The sequence below is a fragment of the Amblyomma mixtum genome, chromosome 4 (assembly GCF_055824585.1).
Source record: "Amblyomma mixtum isolate Tamu chromosome 4, ASM5582458v1, whole genome shotgun sequence".
NCBI classification, from domain to species: domain Eukaryota; kingdom Metazoa; phylum Arthropoda; class Arachnida; order Ixodida; family Ixodidae; genus Amblyomma; species Amblyomma mixtum.
In genome coordinates this window covers 75188434-75212097 of record NC_143015.1, presented here as the reverse complement: position 1 = coordinate 75212097, position 23664 = coordinate 75188434, and the positions used below count along the sequence as shown (strand labels likewise).

General features: G+C 46.7%; 1 protein-coding gene across 2 annotated transcripts in view; it reads right to left on the bottom strand.

The window, feature by feature from the left end:
- Positions 1 to 20917, bottom strand: part of LOC149347060 (uncharacterized) — a 68703-nt gene extending 47786 nt beyond the window's left edge. The window contains exons 1-5 of one of the 2 annotated variants that reach the window (XM_089586835.1): positions 20275 to 20917; positions 11883 to 12117; positions 9001 to 9209; positions 7510 to 7661; positions 6509 to 6727 (exon numbers count right to left, since the gene is read on the bottom strand). In XM_089586835.1, coding sequence (XP_089442961.1) covers positions 6509 to 6727; positions 7510 to 7661; positions 9001 to 9209; positions 11883 to 12117; positions 20275 to 20357 — 898 coding nt within the window. In that variant the 5' untranslated portion in view covers positions 20358 to 20917. The remainder of the gene's footprint in view (positions 1 to 6508; positions 6728 to 7509; positions 7662 to 9000; positions 9210 to 11882; positions 12118 to 20274) is intronic. The other variant, XM_089586836.1, reaches the window with a different exon arrangement.
- Positions 20918 to 23664: the final 2747 nt, after the last annotated feature.

Below are 23664 nucleotides of genomic sequence, written 5' to 3'. Positions count from 1 at the left end.
TAGCAACGCAAAACAACAGGCCAGAGCGAAGAAGGCACGGGACGAGCAGTACACGCCTATCGCCACCGCTCGAGTGCTCACGCTATTCAGGCGCCTACAGCACATGCGAGGTGCATGACTAGTTAATGATTAGTTAGTCATGACTTGCGACTCAATGACTAGTTATGACTTTCACTTCAGATGTAACGGATGGACGGACAGAGTCATGGCCACCAGTATGAGCACCTTGGAAGCTGAAAATGTCGCACACTCTTGACGCCGCAATCCCCACAACATTAAAGACCCCAGTCAAAATTATTTTGAAGCCCTCCACTCTCTCTCCCTTCCCTCATGGTACATTTGAGGTGCTCACAGACAAGCCAGACAGTTGCTATGCTTTTTCCTTTAGTGAAAAAAAATGTTAGTTAGTTAGTTATATTGATTTTAATGGCGCAAAAGCAACTGAGGCTATGATGCGCCAAACACAAGGTTAGAGTTTTTGTTAAAGGTGAAGCTTTCTATACTTAGAGTTTGTTTAAAATGCTTGCTTCCTTGAGAAACCTAAAAATACATGAGATGTCAACCAGTGCTCGATCACCTAAAAGTAACATGGGGTGTAATGGGATGGTTTCCCTGTAAAATGTTGTAAAATATTTCTTTCTTAGCTCTTCTAGCTTTATACATGAAATTAAAATGTGGTTCACTGTGAGTTCAGCACCACACATGTCACAGAGAGGTTTGTTTTGTTTGGTTAGCAAAAAGTTGTGCGTGAGGTGGGTGTGTCCAATGCGGAGCCGACATAAAATAACTTCGGTAAAACGTTCTTGATGCCTACACGATTGCCATTCCCCTAAAATGGGCTTAACAGAATGTAATTTGTTGTTTGCGTGCTCTTTCCATTCTGCCTGCCACTTATTTCTGAGTTTACTGTAGATAAACTTTAAACAATCCCTGTGCGGTATGTTCACTTGCTTTATTTGGCCATTCCGGGCTTGTGCAGCACATACATCTGCTTTCTCATTACCTACAATTCCAACATGGCTAGGAACCCAGCAGAATTTAATGTTGTGCTTTTGTTTTGTGATTTTAACTATGTTATGTATGATGTTTCCTATTATGGGTTCAGTAGCATTCCTGGAGTGCAGTGCTTTGAGCATACTGAGGGAATCGGTGTAAATGATGCTATTTTTGATGTTCTCTCTTACTATTTTTTCTACAGCTATGAAGATGGCATAACACTCAGCAGTAAAAACTGATGCGCATTCTGGTAGTCGCATTATCTGTTTATTTTTTTCTTGGATTACTGCACTTCCAACATGACTCTGTTTTTGAGCCATCGGTATAAAATTCAATGTAGGTGTCATACGTTTCTTGTAGTGCAAAGAATTCCTGTAATATGTACTCGTTTGGCGTTTGCTTTTTGTCTAAATGTGTCATTGTGAAGTCACATACTGAAGGCAGGCTGTACCATGGTGGCAAATATTCATTCCTTTGTGCAATATTCGGTAGGGCATCTAGTACTGTTAGCTCTTCACATTTATCTTCAAAGCGCAGTAGTAATGGCCTGATAGAATGTGGTTTGTTGATGAATAATCTTTTAGATGGGCACTTGGTGACAACTGGATGGCAGAGATGTTTCGGAAGAGAACGGATTTTTAAGACGTATGTGCATGTTAGTGCGATTCTTCGGTCCTCAAGAGCGGGCTCATTAGTTTCAACGTATAGGCTGGCTACTGGTGATGTTCTGTATGCTCCAGATGATAGGCGCAGACCAAGATTATGAATGGGGTCTAATCTTTTCAAGTAGGATGCTCTTGCCGAGCCATATACTATGCACCCGTAGTCCAGCTTGGAGCGCACCAGAGAGCGATATATTTGTAAAAGGCTTGCTCTATCGGACCCCCACCGCTTCCGTGAGAGCACTTTTAAGACATTGAGGGCTTGAGAAGCTTTCTTTTTAAGGTTGTTAATGTGTGGTAGAAATGTGAGTTTCTTGTCGAAAGTTAGGCCTAAAAATTTGTGTTCTTGTTTAATTGGTAGCGCAGTGTGATTCAGGTATAGACTGGGATCGACCTGTAGGCCTCGTCGCAATGAGAAAAGAACAGCTACTGTTTTTTGAGGGGAAAATTTAAATCCATTTTTGTCTGCCCAAGAACCTAGTTTATTTAGTGTGATTTGTATTTGTCTCTCACAGGTTGATATGCTGGAGGACGTGCATGCTATTTGTAGGTCATCTACATAAACTGAATACATTATGGACTTGGGTATTACTTTAGCTAAGGAATTCATTTTTACTATGAAGAGTGTCGTGCTTAGAATGCACCCCTGGGGTACGCCGTTCTCTTGGGTGAAAGTCATGGAGAGAGTTGCTCCTAGGCGGACTCGGAATGTGCGGTTAGCCAGGAAGTCGTTCAAGCAGTTCAACATCCTGCCGCGGATACCTAGCTCTGCTAGGTCACGGAGGATGCCGAACTTCCACGTAGTATCGTAGGCCTTCTCCAGGTCGAAGAAGACCCCAATACAGTGCTGCTTGTGGATGAACGCCTCCCGGATGGTGTTTTCTAGGCGGACAAGGTGATCTGTGGTGGAGCATGTTTTCTTAAACCCACATTGGTGTTTATCTAGTAGTTGCCGAGATTCAAGTATGAAGGTCAGTCTAATGTTTATTACACTTTCGAAAGATTTAGCAATGCAGCTGGTGAGGGCTATTGGTCTGTAACTGCTAGGACTTGTTGGTGGTTTTCCGGGTTTGAGAAAGGGTATTATGACTGCTTTTTTCCACTCGTCAGGTATATTTCCAGTTATCCAGATTTTATTAAAGAATTTTAACAGTGCCTCTACAGCAGCCTCGGAGAGATGTGCAAGCATAGCGTAATGCACGTTGTCTGGTCCTGGTGCTGTCTTTTTTCCAGAAGATAATACCTTATTTATTTCTTGTAGTGTGAGAGGCTGGTTGTAATCCTCATGAACACCTGCTCCAGATGGAAATTTTTGTTTTTCAGCTATTGCTTTGTGTTTTTGAAATGTGCTTGTGTAGTTGGATGAGCTTGAGATCTCAGCAAAATGCTCGCCCAGTATGTTGGCCTGTTCTTCTAAAGATGTTTGTGTCCCGGGTGCTGTCAAGAGAGGAAGTGTGAAAGGGGTATGGTCACCAGTAAATTTACGCACTTTTTCCCACATTTTCTTTGATGTTGTTGAGCTGTTTATTGAGGAGACATATTTCTGCCAAGAGGTTTTTTCTGCATTTCTTCGGACATACCGCGCTCTGGCTTTTGCCTTCTTAAAGGTAAGTAAGTTCTCTGCAGTGGGATATCGACGCAGAGCGCTCCAGGCTTTGTTTTGTTGTTTTTTTGCTAATGTGCATTCTTTTGTCCACCACACTTTGTGTTTCTTTTGTGCAAGTCCTGTTGTTTGTGGTATAGCGAGTGTTGCGGCCGATATTATGCATTCAGTAAACTTCTGATTAATTTCATCTGTGCTAAGGTCTTCACAAAATTCCTTTTCCAGAGTGGCACTTTTTGTAAAGAGTGACCAGTCGGCAAGCTGAATTTTCCAGCGCCGTGGCCTTGTGGGGATGATTGGAGTGGATGATGAGAGCCTGATGACGGTAGGTAAGTGATCGCTGCCCATGGGGTCATTTAAAACATCCCATTTAAAATCGTTAAAAAGTAATGGTGATGCGAAGGCTAAATCGAGAGAGCTCATTTTTGCTGAGCTTGGGCAGCAATATGTGGCTTTTCCCGTATTTAAAAGACAGACATTATTCGAAAGTATAAAATCTTCGATTGTTTGGCCTCTAGAGTCGCAGCGTTCGCTTCCCCAAAAAGGGGAGTGAGCGTTAAAATCCCCGACTACTAGATATGGTTCTGGCAGTTCACTGATGAGTTCCTGTAGGTCACGGACTGTTAATGTTATATGTGGAGGAAGATATACAGAACAGATAGTTATAGTTTTGTAGCTGACAATGCTGACCGCAACTGCCTCCAGTTTTGTTGTGAGTCTGATCTCTTGAGCAGGGACGCCGCTTTGTACGACAATCGCGACGCCTCCCGAGAGTCTATTTGCCTGCTCACGATCTCGTCTAAAAGTTTTATAATGCTTCAGGATGTTTATATGTTGTGGACCTAGATTGGTTTCCTGGAGACATAAGGCTACGGGTGACATTGACCCTAAAATGTTTTTTATGTCATCGTAATTTCTCAACAATCCTCTACAGTTCCACTGAACTAGAAAAGCCATGTTTATGTTTGGGGTAGCGACAATAAAGTGTTTACTTATTTTCTGGGCCCGTTATGAGGGCCCTGTCCTTCTTCCGCTCAAGAGAGCTGTTCCGCCGCTGTAAAGCAGGCGGGCTGGGGGTTAGATCCATCACCTCGTCAGAGGTGCTGGAAGACCGCGGTGAAGCCGCGGGCGTGTGGGGTTCAGGCCTCCCCCGACGGGGGGAAGTCCTGCGGGATGCTGGCCCATGGGCCGGCATTCCCTGCTTTGGGGTTGGCAGAGCAGCTTTCGCTGTCTCTGCCTGGGGCGTGGGTGGCACTGCCACAGGCGCGGTGGAAGTGGCCGCGGCAGGTGCAGGAGTGCTGTGTGGTGCTACGCCCCTGCGCACCACATCAGCGAAGTTTGGTTTCGCTGTGAAAGAGAAAGTGTTTGTGACTGCGAATCGCTTTCTTGCTTCTCGAGATGATATATTCTCCTTTGTTTTTATGGTGATTATTTCCTTTTCCTTCTTCCAGGACGGACATGCCCTGGAGTACGCAGCATGGTCGCCTTCACAGTTAGCACAGCGTAGAGCTGCGTCACATTCCTCAGAATGGTGGTCCTTTGACGCGCATTTCGCGCAAGTTTTGCGGCCTCGGCAACTCTGTGATCCGTGTCCAAACCGTTGACAATTAAAGCACCTTCGGGGGTTAGGGATATAGTGTCTAACATTTACTTTGAGGTATCCAACGTCGATGGTTTCTGGCAATGTGCATGTGTTGAAAGTCAGGACCAGGTGTTTGGTATCTACATCTTTGTTGTCCTTGCGGATTTTGATTCGGTACACATCAATGACGTTTTGATCAGAAAGGCCTTCCAGCATTTCTTTTTCTGTGAGATGTAGAAAATCATTTTCGGAGATGACGCCACGGACAGTGTTGAGGGATCGGTGTGCTGTGATGGAGACAGGTGTCTCCCCCATACACACTATGTTTGCGAGTTTGGAAGTTTGAACATTATCTCGGAGTTCCAGCAATAGATCGCCGCTGGCCATTTTTGATACTTTGTAGCCGGGGCCCAAAGCTTCTGTTAAGCATTTCGATACGATGAAGGGGGATAGAATTCTGGCCTGTTTATCTTGCACTTCACTGTGGACGACATGGAATTTGGCGAATGTTGGTTTCTTTTTGGAAAAAAAGTACTCTGCTTCGTTCCGCACTCTTTTAAGAGAGCGATCAGGTTTGGAAAGGGGGGGAGCCATAAAAAATTGATGTTTTTCGGTCATGGTGCCAGCCACCCACCATGGAGCCCAACAAGGGGACGCGACAGGAACTTGAAAGAAAGTCCTGCCCACGCCAGCTGTACACCTTAACTATAACCTAATATGACTCAACTCAGGGTAGTTGGTCACACACGGTTAACCCTCGCCGCCAGGAAAAAGAGGAAAAAACGAAGAAAAGAGGAGTATACAGGAGAGTTGTAAGAAAGGAGATAGGAAAGTGAAAGATGGAGAGGAGAACAGGAAAAGGCGACTGCCGATTTCCCCCGGTCGGGTCAGGCCGGAGGTGCCGTCTACAGGAAGCTGGGGCCAAAGTGGTGTGTTGCCTCCGCCGAGGGGCCTTAAGGGTCCAAACGCTCGGCATCGGCTCAACCACCAGGATCCCCTTTTCCCCGGACACGGCGATGCCACGCACGGCTAAGCGCGGATGCTCGGGTCCGTGGTGACGCATTGTTCACCATCATCCCCCTGCGGGGATGTCCCTGCGGATGCTCGGGTTAACCCCGTGGTGTCGCCACTCACCAACGTCTGCATGCTGCAGACGCCTCCCTGCGGGGAAGTGAAAAAAAAAAAAAAAACAAAGTTTCCACACTGGGTGCTGTGGAACCCGTGGGTTCCTTGGACTGCTTTTTGGGTTTAGTACTTATATCCACGCATGTATTACCCCCTTCCCTTCCTCTAACTATCACTTTGGGAGCAATCTCACTGTATTAGCTCTTAGCAATCACCTATACAGGCAGTCATTAGCAGAATTTGGGCAATTTTTTTAGGGGACCGATCCTATACGCACTCCTTTTGCAGCCATGCATGCATACATCTTTGACAAGACACAGGTGTGCACCGGTGCGCATAAGGCTTCACTATAACATGGCTCGTTGCACACTGCCTTGGTTCCGGGGAAAGTTCAACGAAGATGACAGAAGGCAGGAAGGGACAGAAGCCAAGACACGTGGGGTTATCTCAATCATCACATTACTTATGTCGCTACATACAGCCAGCAATAAGCAGAGTCTAGCGAGAGAGAGTGATGTGGGAGGACCGCGGGCGACTCACGTGTGAGTAGTGTCCTCTGGTGCTGTGTCTCACAGTGTTCAACCGCGTCTCTCGCCATGGCAGCCTGCAATGCCTGCCTCCGGATTTCCCTCTCGTCTTGCTGATTCTGCTGCCGGAGCTGCCGCCAGTGTAAGGGAGCGCCCCGCAAGGAAGGAGAGGCTCCGCTGTCGTTGCTGCGGAGCACATACACCGCTCGCTGGCGCGACCACCGACTGCCACCTGGATGCAAGCAAAGATGTCTTGACAGGAACACGCACTGTTCCTGCGTCCTTATCACTGCATCTTATCGCAATGATTTCAAACGAGAGGGTTGCGGTGACTCTCAACCCAAGTTTACTAATGTGTTGCGGATGACAACCTCGAGATCTTAAAGGTGCACTGAAGAGGAATCTGTACTTGTCTTTTTGCCACGGGAACTCGATCTACACGTTCCGAGCATTCTTAGAAACTGCGATTTATTGCCCTGGGTGGCCGATTTCCCTAATTAAATTGGATTAACGTGCGGCTCCCGCCTTTCTTTAATTCCCTGCATAAGGTGGGAGTTGTCGACCAACGCATGGAGTGCCTTTCAGGCAGTCGCGTGGCGGCTTTGCTTTCACTTTTATTTTGTTTATTTTAGGTTTCCGTGAATAAATACATCCAGTCAGAGGCTACACAGCTGCAAAATAGGCCCAAAGAAATAAAAATACGCATGGATTCTTTGCTTTCGCCGATCCGTACGTATCACTCCGCTGATGGCAGAGCGGCAAGCTGCCACAGGACTGGGTGAAAGGTTGGTCGACTCCTCTCAAGCCCGTTAATCCAATTTAATTTAGGGAAATCGGCCGCACAGGGCAATAATTCGAAGTTTCCAAGAACACTTGGAACGTGCAGATAGAGTTCCAGCGGTAAAAATGCGAGTTTAGATTCCTCTTCAGTGCATCTTTAAGGGGGGGGGGGGGGGGGGGGGGGAGGTGTCTACCTCTGAAAACCAACGGCGCGAAAGAAAAAGTGCTACTCACGACTCCGCTGCTCACTGGCAGCATCTTCATCCTCAGTGTCCGAGAACAACTCCTGTCGCGGCATCTCCGTCATCACAGTCTCTGTGGTAGTGGTGGTGGTGGTGGTCACGGACTTTGCCGCACTTTGACTCTTAGACAGGCCGTTGGGAATGCTGCATGCGATGGCACATGGAATGGGCAAAGAATGGACCTGTCATTAGAAATTTCCTCCTTGAGCTTACACTGACGAGACTGTCTGCGTCCTTTTGAATGAGGAACTTTGTGGACACACAAATTCTATGCAGAAATTTATGGGGCTTAATGTCCCAAAACGACTCAGGCCACGAGGGACGCCGTAGTGAAGGGCTCCGGAAATTTCGACCACCTGGGGTTCTTTAACGTGCACTGACATCGCACAGTACACAGGCCTCTAGAAAATCACCTTCCAAACGTTTTGTCATTATAACAGGCGTCCCCAACAACAAAATAGATAAAAGAATGTCACTGCTAACACAAAACTCCACGTAAAAAATTGGAAGGGACAATTAAGCTCTGCTTTAAAGAGTATGATGTGACAGTACTTACGGGTACGGAACTCCGTAGTACGTCCGTACGTAGTACGGAACTGGTCATTCTCAACTTTACATTCATATATCCCTGGGAGCACTCGTACCACTTATGGCGCAGAGGTGCAGCGTTTAAGTGATGCGCCACTTACCCGCGATGGCAGGTGCTGCCTCCGGTGGGGCTCGTGCAGTCAAGGCTGTTATTCCTGAAGAAACTCTCACGACCAATCACTAATTTAACCGCCACCTACCCCAGTGATCACTTTGCTCACAATCCACTGGGCAGGCTGCGATGACGTCACAACGTCATGTGACCTAGGGGCTAGGTCACATGACCCAGAAAAACTACGGGCAGGCTATGATGAAGTCACAATGTCATGAGACCGAGGGGCTTGGTCACATTAACCAGAAAAACTAGGGGCACCGAGCATGACATGTGCTATGCATTACAGTCACTGGCACACTGTAAAAGCAGCCACACATACCAGCAAAGGAATGCATTACAGCATTACAGTGATGACTTATTGGAAAAGGGGAGGAGAAGTGTTCCTTTGCAAAAAACATCTTTAACGTTTCCAAAAGGACCGTCCTGGTACTGCTTGTACTAAGCCCCCGACGCAAAAAAAAAAAACAAAATTTCAGTAGCGTCCCCACTAACGCAGGACTAGTTCCCACACTACTGCAGTAATGCTTGCCTGCTGCATTGTGTTGCCCTGTTATGCACACTCCAAGCATTGTTAATAACGATACTAAGTGAAGGGGTCTTTGCAAGAGTTACCGCCCTTTCATTTCTTGCTCTCGCAGGAACACTCACAGAGCCCGTGTAAATCTGGCTACGCTATCACTTGACTGCAATCCCTTCAGCTCCACATCTCGAGCGATCAACTGGCCCAACAACTGGAACACCCCCACCGAGCTGCCTGAACTGCCTGAACTGCCCACTCACCCCTGCTGCTGCTGCGGCAATCGACGCTGCCAGCTGCTGCCTGCACCACGTTCTTCCCCGTCCACCGAGTCCTCCGAGTCGCTGTACAGTGCCCCGTTGTGCGTTCCGCCGTTCTGGAGGATGCACTTGCCAAAGCGCACCTGCTTGGTGGACTGCAGCTCCGTGCCCCCCTCCTCTTCCGTCCACTTCAGGATGCCCACGGGCTGCTGCTGTTGAATCAGTCAACAGAGAACACCCTCAATTCTCTGCACGAACACTGAGTTCTGCTACCTGTCGGCACACTTTATCCCTTTAGACTATACACATACCGCCACGTGGCTCAGTGGTTATGGTGCTCGGCTGCTGACCCGAAAGACGCGGGTTCGATCCCGGCTACAGTGGCCAAATTTCGATGGAGGCGAAATTCTACAGGCCCGTGTTCTGTATGGTGTCAGTGCACGTTAAAGAACCCCAGGTGGTCGAAATTTCCGGAGCCCTCCACTACGGCGTTCCTCATAGCCTGAGTAGCTTTGGGACGTTAAACCCCATAAACAACAAAGACTACACACATGGGCCAACAATGTTTGGTTTACGGGGGTTTAGCGTCCCAAAGTGACTCGGGGCTTTGAGGGATGCCATAGTGGAGGGCTCTGGAAATTTCACCACTTGGGAATCTTCGCACAGCACACGGGTCTCTAGCATTTCATCTCCATAGAAATGTGACCGCTGTGGCCGGGATTGAATCCACATCTTTGGGGTCAGCAGCCGAGCGCCGTAACCACTGAGCCACTGTGGCGACTCTGGCAAAGTATTACAAGGCAACGTAATCCTGCAGCTGTCCTGATCACATCAGCTGAGGAGCTGTTCCTTCCCGGGCATGCGCTCAGAAACAAGCACTCTTACTAGCTCGAAACTCAGCTCAAGAAGGCTTGGTTGTGGACTAGTTGGCACGGCACCATGAAAATCGCCGCACGGCAATCATGACAATGCGTGTTAGCAAATTTACTACTAGCATGGACTGCATTATATTTGCAAAGAAAACATGGGAAAGACATGAACTGTGTGTTGTGGGGTTTGTCTCTTACAAACACAAGGGCTATGAGGGACACAGTAGCAGAGGGCTTTGGATTTAATTTGGACTACCCAGGATTTTCAACATATGCAGACATCGCACAGCACACGGGAGGAGCCTTTTGTGTTTCACCTCCATTGAAATGCGGCCGCCAAGACCACGACTGAACCTGGATTTCTTTGCCTGACACTAACTACGCAACTGCTACTGCTCCAAACACTTGTGCATCGTGTACAGTGTGGAAGTGTTAAAAAAAGGCTTGACTATGAAACAATCTTTGCTTCTGAGCACTTTGTGAATGTGTAAGCAGCAGCAGCTTGCTGCTGCAGTGCATAACTTTTCCTTTGAAAAGATAAAAAAGCAAATCACTTCTGAGCCTGTGCAAAAAAAAAAAATCACAGTTCGTGCCTGTCCTGTTTTTCTTTGTATATAGTTCCCCTGTATCTCGAGTGGTTTACCAGTGCATTGTTCGCACGACGACCCTGAGGACAGCCCAGTGTCGTGCACCCTTCAGCCTCCGAATGGAACTGCTCAAGGCTGCTTAACACATGGGAGACTCAGGATGCCCTCGGAAGTAACCGCCAAGTCTGCAACAACTGCCTGTGAGTGTGTGTCCAGGTTGTGTATTACGGAACGATCACAATCTCGAAACAATCTGAAATTGGCCGCAAAGCCCCGCTTAATGGTTGTCACGAAGCAGCAGGCATATTGACCAATAGAAACGGGGCTAATGGATCAGTTTGTGACAGGTTTGCAATTTCATCGTTCTGGAACTGCCTCTGGGGTTGTGTCTAGAGGCCGTATTACGGATCGATCACAATCTCAAAACAATCTGAAAACGGTCAAACAGCTCCGCTCCTACTGGTTGTCACGAACCAATGGCCATATCGACCAATAGAAACGGGGCTAATGGATCAGTTTGTGACAGGTTTGAGATGTCATTGTTCTGTACTCTGGCCCCAGGTATTCGCTTGGATTTCTGCAACAAACAACTGAATGCAACATGAGCAGGATGCACGCAACATGTCTGCATGCAGCAAGATGGCGCAATGTGCATTATTCATCTTGAAAAGCAGGGCTTTGTCGTCGATTGTGGTTGGATTAGATATATACTTGTTTACGTTGTATGGTTATTGCTTTGTTCATTCTTGGTATGTTTAAATGTGCATGTTTTTCAACAAAATGCCATCTTTTGTGGTGACCCTAGTTCACGCCTGCTTCTCAGGATGAAGTCTGCACAAACACGACAAAAACGTCACAACTGCATAGAAACACACTCGCACGCAAAAATATTTACAAGGCAAGATAACGCACAATTCGATACAGCCGCATGCATATATTTTTTTTAACAGCAGTCCACCATACACATCCTTGTTTCAGCATCAAACAAGTCACTGCCACATTCACTTGCACTAAATCTGCTGGAGCGGTTCCAACGCAAACTGATGAATGTCAGACAGTAAAGCCTCGTTAATTCAACCCCTGTGAATTCAAATAACTCAGACTTCCGCACAAGTACTGCCAAACGCAAGCGATCATCCAGATATTCATCGTCGGGACATTACATCACTTACTGCGCCCCTCTGACTTGAACGAAACGCAGGCCAGCATCGATAGGCCGAGTCCTGCTGCATAGTTTCGTTTTCTGAGCTTCGCCGCCAGCCCGTGGTGACAGTGGCTATCAGCCATGCATATCAGCCAGCCGAGCCTATAGCAACACACCATAGCAACCCAACTGGTTTCCCCGAGTCCCTGATCTTACCCGCCTAGACGAGACTACTCTACCACAGGATGAAGAAAAAAAAGTGCAAGAGTGCAACGGCGTCCGCACCTGGGCTGTGGTTGTCCTGCTGCTTCCAAGGGACAGGATGGAGAGGTCAGCGGCAGAGGGCCGTGTGGTCCGCTCAGGGGCTGCCGCCCCTTGAGACCTGATTGGTGTCGAGCACTCGAGCGGTGAAAAGGCAATTGAGCTCGTCCTGGTGTGGCTGACGCTGACGGTCGCCCTGGTGCTTGACTGTTCCGACACGGACAGGTCGCCGTTGCTTCGGAGGTGACGGGAAGACCCCCTGCACAGATAAGCAAGGCCACGCTTAGATCCGAGCTCGCAAAGGGTGGAAGGTTAATTGTCTCGAGTGTAACGCTGAGTCAACTTTTTCTGTTCTCAACAAGCATCGTGAGAGTGATGTATACATTCAGCACCTCCATTTTCAAACCTCGTTAAGATCCCCCCTTGCGAAATGGTCAAGTGGTTTTTACGTGCCAATAAAATACTGTGGGCTCCGAGGGGCGCTGTAAAGGAAGGCCCTAGGTTAATTTCAACCGCCTATAGTCAGGGGGCTGGACGGCCACCCTCAAAGAAGGCCTTTCAGGCAAAGGTGTTGATAGACTGTAACAACATTGCGATTAATCCCTTCACACTTGCTACTCTGAATCACAGGGCGACGGCGAGCACAAAGGGATTAACCACAGAAAACAATACCCGTGACAGCATGAAAATCTGTTGACGGCATCGGCTGGAGGGACTCTTTTCAGAGGCATTTGCCGCTGCGTTCCTAGAGCTGCACCCAGCTATATGGTGCTATAAACAGGACCGAAATATTGCATGAGCCTATGGATGACCAAATTAGTGAACGAAAGTAAGTGAATAAGTCGCAACCGAAAACGAGACGCGACCAACTGGAATTGTGGACAACAGCTGAAGAAGTGAAGTCGGGCAGAGCGATTCAACAGGGGCCACAATGAGAAGAGGTTACATGCAGCACAATTAATAGGAAGAGGAAGATATGTACTGTTGCCATGGGCAAACATCCTGTAAAAAGAAAAAATAAAAAAAAATGGGAAAGGGGCCATAGTCCACAATGCACAAGCCACACTCAGTACCTGCTTAATCAATCCAACAAACATAACGGAAAAATAAAAAGACAATGGACAGACGCGAAATATAATCAACCTGGGAGTGCCACACTCCAATTCAAACAAAGTAGATAAGATGACACGACAAGCAATCATGAATGAAGAGAAAGCAAAAAGCTATCGAAACCGATTCAGGTCCGGCAAAGAGCAACCCAACCTATTCACGTCATAAATACATGAACAGATATGCAGCAGCAGAGCATCAGCGATTAGTGTATCCCAGCTCAAAATAGGGTCGACACGCAATTACAATTCAGGCAACAGTGGAATGAGCGGCAATAGAGGAAATGAAAGCAATACCAGGAAAATGTCCCTGACATACTACAGTCGAAATGAGATTGGAGCAATAAAAACCCCCCCCAGCTGCCAACTGGATTACAACAGCATTGTCACAAAAGCGCTGTCACAGCTTGAAATTCCAACGAGGCGGTACGCACTGTGCACCTCGAAGCTAGAACAAACAGGTGACAGGCAAACCGCAGCTAGCAAATTACTTCTACTTTATTACCAAAGATAAGAAAAGTTTTGAGTGAAAAAAAAAAAAACTAACAACAATCAATACCACATATATAACCTACTGTTCTGTCACATTCTGTGCTGTCACATTCTGTCACCATTCTGTCATATTCTGGAATTTCTGGTAACCAAACACCATACTGTAGTCAAGTTTAATAAATAGCAATAAATAATTTTAAATGTAGGAAGAAAAAAAAACTCGCATAATTTTCAGACATGAAAGGGACAAGAAACACCCCTCTCCACAGGAGGCTTGTAAAAGCAAAAATTGGCCGAATGCAAATTTCAACGAGAGATCTGTCCAAACAGACCAGGAAGTATAGCGATGCTGGCAGAGCGGTGGATCCCATGCTGCACTCATGACCCTTCAACTTCAAAGCAGAGCAAACGACACTCCAGTTCCCATGTCAGGTGAACCCGCCACAGTGGCTCAGTGGTTAGGGTGCTCGGCTACTGATCCGCAGTACCCGGCATCGAACCCGGCTGTGGCAGCAGAGTTTTGATGAAGGCGAAACAGAAAACGTGCCCATCTGCTGTGCGATGTCAGTGCACGTTAAGGATGCCCACATGGTCGAAATTAATCTAGCACCTCTTTCTACCTTTCTTCTTTCACTCCCACTAACTTCCCTTCACTTAACCCTTTCAGGCGCCATTTCTTGTTTTGACTGAAATCAATTATCTTTTCACCTAAGCAGTATATTCAGGCCTCACGAAAGGAAATTTGTTAGTTTTTGAACGTGAGAAACCAGCAGGTAAGTTTTTGCAATGATGTGGAGAATCCCGTACAAAGTGCCAGATCTGTTAGAAATAGTAACATCGAAATGTTCTCGTGTGTCAGGTAAGCACCCTAGGGATCGTGGAATCATTTTGCATTTCGAAGGTGCACATTACACCTGAAATTGAGCAATCAATGTTTTCACTTGCAACAAAATCGGTTTGCAGAAAAATGGTGGACAAAGTGCTACCTAGCTCACTGTTTAGTGAAATATTTACTGCGTTCCCTACATGGCACAAGAAACCAACTTATTTGCGACAAGAAGGATGCTTAATTTGACTGGAACAATGAAATCACTGCTAGGTGCACCAATCTCTCAGAAAAAGCCGAGTTTGCTGAATACACGATAGTGTACAAAGCGCCTGAAAGGGTTAAGGCACGGTTGAGGTGTCCACCTACAAGCAAGACAGTTATCGCGCCTTCCATTTGCAGAAACCCAATCATGTTGAGTGAATTTCTGCAGGACACGCTGGCAAATGAAAGAGGCGCAAACAATAAGAAGGGAAGGTTCAGTTCGCCATCCGGAATCAAACATACTTTCACTTTTGCACGGAAATGGAAAGGGCATCAAAAAGATCATAAGCCCAGCAAATAAGCTTGGAATAAACAGCCAAAAGCATGCTTAACACTCATACTAGAGGACTAATCACTATCTCCATGCCAATAAAAGTTGTCGCTTTTAACTGCTCCAACCTGCTCGTGCTGAAACAGAAAGAAACACTAAAAAATAAACAAAAACAGGATAAATAAAGGGAATGCAGAAATTTTTAATGGTACACTGATAGAAGTGACAAATGCATCAAGCCTCAGTGAATTGAAAAGTGCAGGCAGTGGCAACAAACAACAAAAGCTTCTTTCCAATCTGGCTACTACAAGTAGGAGAAAAAATGTTTAGGAATTCTGATGCACGATGAAGAATCAGCTTTTTTGCTAACAGATAAAGACAAATTTTTTTTCAAAGAAACAATACCTAAAAGAATGCAGTGAAGCAGGAAAGGAGATGACTGCATGAAAACTGCAGTGAGGACAAAGTATGCAACACTGTCAAGAAAACTGGCGAAGGAAGGCAAGATTCTTTCAGAGTACAATACGACCTTGCTGCTTCGACAATGAAGTTTCTTTTTTTTTTTTTTCGCAAATGGTTCAACCAACCATTGCATCTGTACTAGGTTTGCAATACTGTATTGTACTGTACTGGGTGCCAATATTTCAAACGTTTTGGTGGATTTTTCAAAACCAGCTGACACATACAAACCCCATAAGCAAGAAAGGGACAACAATTTCATGAGAACCTTGTTGCCAACTGAAACGCACTTCATGCCTTAAACTATCAAAGCGTTCAAAGATTTTTTGCATTTTGTATGTACCATAAAGCAGCTGAACACCATTTCCTAGGGAAATCACAATCAGTGATTTTGAAATCTCCCTGAGCAGAGCATTTTAGCAACCCTACATCTTTTCTGGTGGCTTTGTTCCAATCCTTTTGTATTGGGTTGTATTTTCTACAAAATTCAAACACTTGCATCAAATATTTGTTTCCTTCGCCACATGCAATAACAGTACACTAGTATTGAAATAATATTTTGTCCTCTGCCACCAGAGGCTGCGACAAACAGCACTGGGAGGCTCCCGTCCCGAGTACACCATAGAACTGGTCCACGCTTAGTATTCTTTTCACAACATGAAAGCAACCTCAGAGCTAACAAGATTGATAGTGACGCAGATCTGCTTCAAGCCACCAGGACACATCTGCCTTCTTCATCACAAATGCGCTGGAGTTGTGCAGTACTGAAGGGCACCAAACATTTTAACCATGCAGAGTTCAAGATAATGGCAGCATTTTTCAAATACACTTCATGCTGACACAACCAGAGTATCAGCCTGAATAAACCTGAAGTTAAGAAAGCGGATTAGTGAGATGACACTGCGTGCTCGTTAATGTGGAAAGAGCAGAAATGCTTCACTGACATCCCAAGCATTTGAAGACATGTATCCCAATAGTGGAATGCATGACCGAATAAAAGGAATTATCTAAATATCAATGATCATTCATACTAAAAAAAGGGGGTGTTTCAATTATTCGGTGAATTCTGTTTCATTCCACACAACCTACTAAGACCCTCCACGCACAGAGAAACACAGGAGGTGACACAAAAAAAAAAAAAAAAAGGATGCCATGCAAGGGGGGGGGGGGGGGGGGTGGCAGTGATCCACTCAATAGACATGGGAAAGGGTTTGGAAATGTGCCCTATTGTTCCCTGCTATTCAGAAGAGTTGAATGGAAGCCTTCTTGAACTTTGTCCCCCCCCCCCCCTACTCACGAAGAGACCTGTACAGGCCTATGCTAATAAGGAAGTTTGCCATTGGCAATCTTATCAGGTCCCCTCCTGCTACCCTTATCACTAGGCTCATCTCCAGGGTGAGCGAAAGGGGCAAAGCAGGTTTTCGTAGCAAACAAAAAAAATAAAATGTAGCCGGAGGTTGCAGAGCTAGTTCTGAGTCACCGTCTCGAAAGAGGGCACAGTGTCCAAGCATGAATTCAAATGGCAAAGATATCGCATTTGTATGCGCCAAGCAATCGAACCCCCTGCATTTCCGTCGCAAGCCACCAGCAAGGTGCCCAGTTTAAATTAAAAATGCGACCCTATGGTGCGCTTGACGACAAAATGTCTGCACAGTCTCGATGCACTGCTGTGGCAAGGAGCGGTTACTACCAATTATGCCTTGAACTGAAAAAAAAAAAAAGAAAACTTTATTGCAACAAGATCTAGCTTGCCGCTGACACTGAACACGTGAGGAGCGAAGGCTACCTAGGAGCACACTGGCAACTGACAACTAAATGCACAAGCCACAAAACTTTATGAACGCCACGTGAATTGGTTAGAAACTATATTTTAGTGGACGTGTGTAAAATGGTCATACCTATTAAGTATGTGATTCAGAGAGAGCATTTGAACAGCCACATTTAGTGCTTAGCTGCCTCGCAATAGATCTTGCTCCTTACAGGTTATCCTGCGAACTGCCACATACCTAGCAATGCCATGTGACCACAGAACAGTTATTTGTGCATCGTGTCCAAACCTACACAGCTGCAACACGAGAAATCCCATTCTAAATAAACGTGAAGGCCCTGACATGGTTCCTCAAACAGCTAGGAATTGCAAAAGCGTTTTGTTGAGTCACAATGAAGCCGTTTACATTAAAAAAACGAGTGCCTTGCATCAAAGCACGCATAATGTCGACATCATTAAATAATTAAACAAGCCTACACAGAATAGTGTCGCTAAACTACAACAGGATGTCTGACCATGGAACCTACACTACACAGGTGCTTGAAGTAGCCGGACACCAATTTAGATAGTAAACACTTTTGAAAAGTGGGGAAAGCATAGTCACTTCTCGTCAATGGCGATGTAGTATTGGCCAATGGACAATATGAAGCAGGATTTACAACACTGTACTGGTTTCTCGAACTGTTCAGCGTAGTGTAATTGAGAGCAGAATGACATGCTTACATTAATTACAGTGAGACATTGACGGTGCAGTGAAATTAAGACAAAGCTGTAGAATAATCTGGCTTTGCCCTATTTTACAGATGTGCCAGTTAGCCGGTTAGCTTAGTAGATTGGTTTATTGGGGTTTAACATCCCGAAGCAACTCAGGCTGAGGGACGCCGTAGTGAAGGGCTCCGGAAATTTCGACCACCTGGGGTTCCTTAACGTGCGCTGACATCGCACAGCACATGGGCCTCGAGAATTTCGCCTCCATCGAAATTCAGCCGCTGCAGCCGGGATCGAATCCGCGTTTTTCGGGTCAGCAGCCGAGCACTGTTACCACTGAGCCACCATGGCGGGCGGTTAGCTTGGTAGAGGATACTCTGATGTGGTGGAGGTCTCCGATTCAAGCCTCGAACCAGGACGGGTTTATGACACACAGTGAATACTTAAGAAGGCGGTACAGCTTTCCTCTGTAAGCACGAGTCTGCGGTCAGATGGATGGCAATTGTAGTTCACTTAGCCAAAATTTTGCAACATAGAAAAACAAGCTGGCAGCAGATGCGGTACCCGAAACTGCAATCGCAACTCTGAGAACAGCGACAATCATGCAACGTTCTAAGCACAACGATCTAAGCACAAGTTCTAGGCACAAGTTCTAGGCACAATTATCGACACTACACGAAACATCATAGCTGTGTAATGTCACACGAGTCAGCATTCATGAAATTAAAACTCAGTAGCTTGAACATGCAAGCATGAGCACTTTCAAAAGCTGGACATTATGGTTTTGTCACAGGTGACCATATTTCCAGCATTACCAGCCTAACCTAGCCTGGCGACTAAGTTGCAATGAAGACAATACAATTCAGGGAGCATGTCTGTATGATGGCAATTATGGTTTATGGGGGGTTTAACGTCCCAAAGCGACTCAGGCTATGAGGGACGCCGTAGTGAAGGGCTCCGGAAATTTCGACCACCTGGGGTTCTTTAACGTGCACTGACACCGCGGTATGATGGCAATTAGCCACGCAGCTTCATAAATCTCTTATAATGAAAACTTTACAGAGGACCAACTAGAAAACAGCTGTTAATTGGTTAGCTAATTTCGTTAAACAGAACGGCTAGCAGACCACAGGATGAGACTTTTTTATTAAAGACCAGCGTCACAAGAGAGCAATGTTTATATGCTGACAAGTTTACGGAAACTCCCAAGGTACAGCAAGTTTCTTTCCAAACGATAGTTATATAGCGATTTATTATGAAGATTCAATAAACCTGCTAACGTGGTCTCTACAGCAGCATAACTGCACAAGCGTCCAACATAATTCAGCCAAGCCTCCAATCAAAGTTTTTGTTCAAAAAAAAAAAAAAGATGAGCGAGGCTCCCTGCCAAACCATTTGGGCTGTACAGCACCATAACTGCAGGAGCAGTTTCAAAATAACTCTCCTAGACCACGCGTCTGGTCAAACTAGACACGCGGCGGCGTTTTCTTTCTTTTTTTTTTTTTTATAAAAAGAGTCTCTCAACACGGGTCCATTCTAGGTCGCACAAGTTTCGCCGTAGCAGTAGTTTCTCAATCCCGTTCACGTGCGGACCACATGTGTCGGAAAAAAAAAAGTTATTCCGCACCCCCCGCAGAGCGACCCGCAAACAGACCAACCCTTCACACAGCGGCGAGACGGGACTGTCACGCGTCATGGCCCACGTACTTTTTTTTTTTATCTCCGTTACTAAAGCATTCATTCGATGCAGCAAACCGAAATTAAGCCGCACCCTTTGAAATGCGGCCTTCAGAAATGGGCGAATACGTTCGCACAATCTACGTTTGATAAGGTGAAATGTGTTTCCAGCCCGTCGCCCCCAACGGACCAAAGTGCGAGCCTATCTATGCAGCTCCGAAAGCAAAGGTAAAACGCCGAGACGCACTCAAGAAGGCAGCCGCGATTACAGAGTACACTAACAACGCCTCCGAAAACTGATAAAAGCCCGATACAAGTAGCTAACACCAGGGGCATGCCCAGAAGGTCAAGGCGTTACAAAGCGTAAAGCGACGTGCTTAATGTCGCTTCGAGGCGTCCCGCCAGTTACGAAGTCTCGCGACAGGCGGGAATTAAAAACCGACGCGTTGCGACACCGCAGACGACGCGGCTAGACCGGTACAAGAGCTCGTTGAGAGACGCTAGCTCGTCACCCCGAAAGGAACACCTGGCGAGCTTATACGCTCAATTCGGCGGCGTCCCACAAAATGTGCCTTTTGTTTACAAAGGGAAACATTGGACTAAGCTAAACGGACACCTGCTTTCGGTTCTAGGCCGAGCGACGTCGTATAAACAAAGCCACAGGCACGTTTGGCTGGATCACGCGGTTATAGTTTGTGCAATGAAGTAACATGTGGGCGTGGACGCGACAATGCTGACCTAGTTTCCAAAACGCCGCGGTCGAAACGAGTTACAGCAAAGTGTCGTCGTTCGATGTTCCGTTTTACGTTAACAGGTCGGGAACGCCCGTTAAGATTACTTACCGAGGCTTAGTCCGACGCAGACCGTCGGCATGGTGCGACTTTTCGCACCGACAGTTCTCGCCGCACCGACTCCGGAGAAGCATGATTTCGCCGAGACTCCCGTAGGACAGCGACGCGACGACGAGAAACTTTCCCGACACCGTTATTCAGCGTTGGGCGACTTTCGCATCCATAATTCAGGACTACGCGCCGAAGCGACGCGCTAAAAGCGAACCACACCAAACACAGAGCGCGCTACACCACGACGATGCCACGCTGCAACTTGCTCCGTCGCGTGGTTGTTGCTGCGGTGTCGTTCACGGTAGAGTTTTCTTTAGGCCTAGACGATGCGAAGATACGGACGCGCGAGCATGAAACGGGCCCGCGACACGTCCCACGCCGGCCGCGACTACGACACACCTCAAAATAAAACCGCCGCCGACTTCAGCTGTTCACCATGGCGACAACGGCATGGACTCGACGCTTCGTCGTCTTCGTCACTTCCCGAGAGATGCGAGAGAAACGAGGCGAACGCAAGATACTACGTAAACGACGCCGTTTCTCACTGCTTCCGTGTCCACGAAGCGCCTCCCACCAGCAGCTGAGAGCGTAGGCAACGCGGCGAGGAGGGCGAACGCTTTCGAGATACCATAATACCACTCAGGTGAGCAGGTGTGCGTGTGTGTGTGTGTACTTTTGTGCACTTACCCACGTTCTCGCGTCGCTCCTTCCTCCCAGCTCCAACGATGCGACTGTCTCGTACGAGTGGAGCTCACGGGGTACGTACGAAATGGCGCGCTGCCTGTCAAAACTTGAAATGAACTCGGGATGTCGACCAGCCCAGAATTCCTTGTTTCCGACAAACCGCGCTTTTTGGTTTGATTGGACATTGGATTCTATCGACTTCAAACCACTTGAAGATTTAAGCTGCTAGATAAATGCTTCGAATTTTGTTTATGGCCAGACGATGACTTTCAACGAGCTGACTCAGCGGTTAACCGGTGGAACGGCAGTTTGTAGCTGCGTCATGCACTCAAAACAGTTTTTTCCCACGAATGTTTAGCACTTTGTTTAATTGTGAGATATTTTAAGTTGCTTCTTTATCGATACCACGTCAGCCTTAGCCACCGACTATCGTTCCCACCTGTGAAAACCGAAACTTACTTTTTCGTGTCGGCTGCTCCAAGTCGAAATGACGCCTTATCTTGAGTTTATCGTGCAACTAATCACTTCTCTTTGATTGCAGGTGTAAGTAGCTGCGAGATAACGGGAAAACACAGAATTTTGATGTCATTTGCTCATAAGTTTTGAGCTTGAAAGGTTCGTGCAAAGTTAAAAAAAAAATTATTTCATCACCAGCGCCCTTTAGTGGCCATTGTAGGACTTAAAAGACAACGAGCATGGCCTCCGAGATTACTACAACTAGATTTGGTAATCTTGGAGGCCACCTTGGTAATTTGGTAATCTTGGGAGCGTCGTCTGCTAGCCCGGTTGACGCACCGCGCTCATTGAGCGAAATTCGTGGACGCGAGGTTGCTTTCACTGGCTTGGTCGATCTTTCACAACAATGCTATTCCATGCGGGGAACTTTACTAAGCGCTTTAATATTTGCAATGGACTCTGCCCTCACGAACGGCGCGACCTTTCGTTAATTTTCATGCGCCTGCTGCCGAACGCAGTGGTTTGATGACCGACATATGCAAATTAGTGCTCGGAACAAACAATTTTTGCGCATCAGTGATGCGTAGTATGTACTGCGCGCGTGCTCGTGCCTTTATAAGCTGTGCCCTCAATAAACGGTGACTTTTGTTCCTCTGACCATGCTGCTGTAAGCGTCGTCCCTGCTGCACATTACACGGAGTGCCTTAAACCGATAATCCAGAGCGCAAAAATGAAAAGAGCAGGGCGCGACAGTGAGAACGCAGTTTTGGAATTCCAGTCGATCGTGTCCGCGCGGACACGATAGCCAGCTGTTGTGAGAGGCTGCGATACATGCTGTTGATGGCGAGCTACACGAAAAGAACAGAAACACGCCAAGGGGGAAAGCGTACAAAAAGAATTGCATTGTGCACAGTAGGTCAATGATCTTCGAAAAGCCGGGAGGCAGACAGAACTGAACGCACTCTGACCACCTCACTGGTACCTAGAGGTAATTGCAAAACCAGGAGCAGATGTAGCGACGCCCCGCTCCCAAGCGATACAAGACAAAGTTGTTACACGAGATCTTGATTTGAACGTCTTAGGGGCATAAAGAAAAAAAAAAAGCAGGTGCTTTAGCGATACTCCATGGCCAGCAAGTATTTTTTTTTCTGACACGATGTTCAACGTATTTATCTGTCTGGGCTGTAAAAAATTCTCCTTCTCAAACTACTTGCCAGTTTGGGCTTGAACACAGGTCACAGGGTAGATTATGATAGTCTGCGTTTTTCAACAACTAATTTAAACATCGGAGCTTGCCTGAATTGTCCGGAATCGGCGAAAAACTGCAGTCGTCTGCGCGGAGAATTTTCGTCTCGGTGACCGGAGCGGCAGATTTGACAGCCTGCGCCATCTGAGGGTGCCGTACCCCAGCTCACAAATATTAGTTGCTTCGCAGTTCGCCAGATGGCGCAGTCTCTCAAATCGGCTATCCCGTTCGCCTCGGTGAAAATTCTGCGCGTAGACGACACCAGATTTTCACCGATTCCGGGCAGTCCAGGCAAGTTCCGATGTTTAAATTATTTATTGAAAAAACGAGTACTATCTTAAGCTACCGTTTGACCTGTGCTTAAACCCAAATGGGCAAGTAGGTTGAGCAGGAGAATTTTTTACAGCCCAGACAGATAAATACCGAACGTCCCGGCCCCATGCTATATTACCCAGCAGCGAACACGTCGCGATTTTCGCAACTAAAGCGGAGGCAGGGAGAGACAATGCGTCACCAGTGGTAACAATGCAGTCCGGTGGGAAGTCGCTTATTTCGTCATAGATGTCATTCGGGTGCATATCGCCTGACTCAAATGTGTTTGTGGGGAAACAAGAACGGTGCAGCTCTGTTGTGTAACATGGGCGTTTTACATAGGTTGTGCAGTCCAGTTATGGAAACTCAAGTCGAAGGGTTTATGATCAGGGTGAATTATTATCATTTATCGTAAGCTGTAGGAAAGGGGAAAATGACTCAAGGACAACTTAAAAAAAACTTCATCCAGTTTTTCCTTCCCAATAAAAATATATTTTATGTGGCCAATTTCTGTGTGTGCCGTTGTTTATAAGGCAGCAAATAAACACATTTATTGCTGCGATAAATAACATTTGAAAATTATCCCGCCTCTCGATTCAAACTCGTGACGTACACCAGAAAGGACTCAGTGATTACTTTCATCGAGTGGATGGCGGTGTAACACAGCCTCCGGGATCCGCATTTAAAACTGT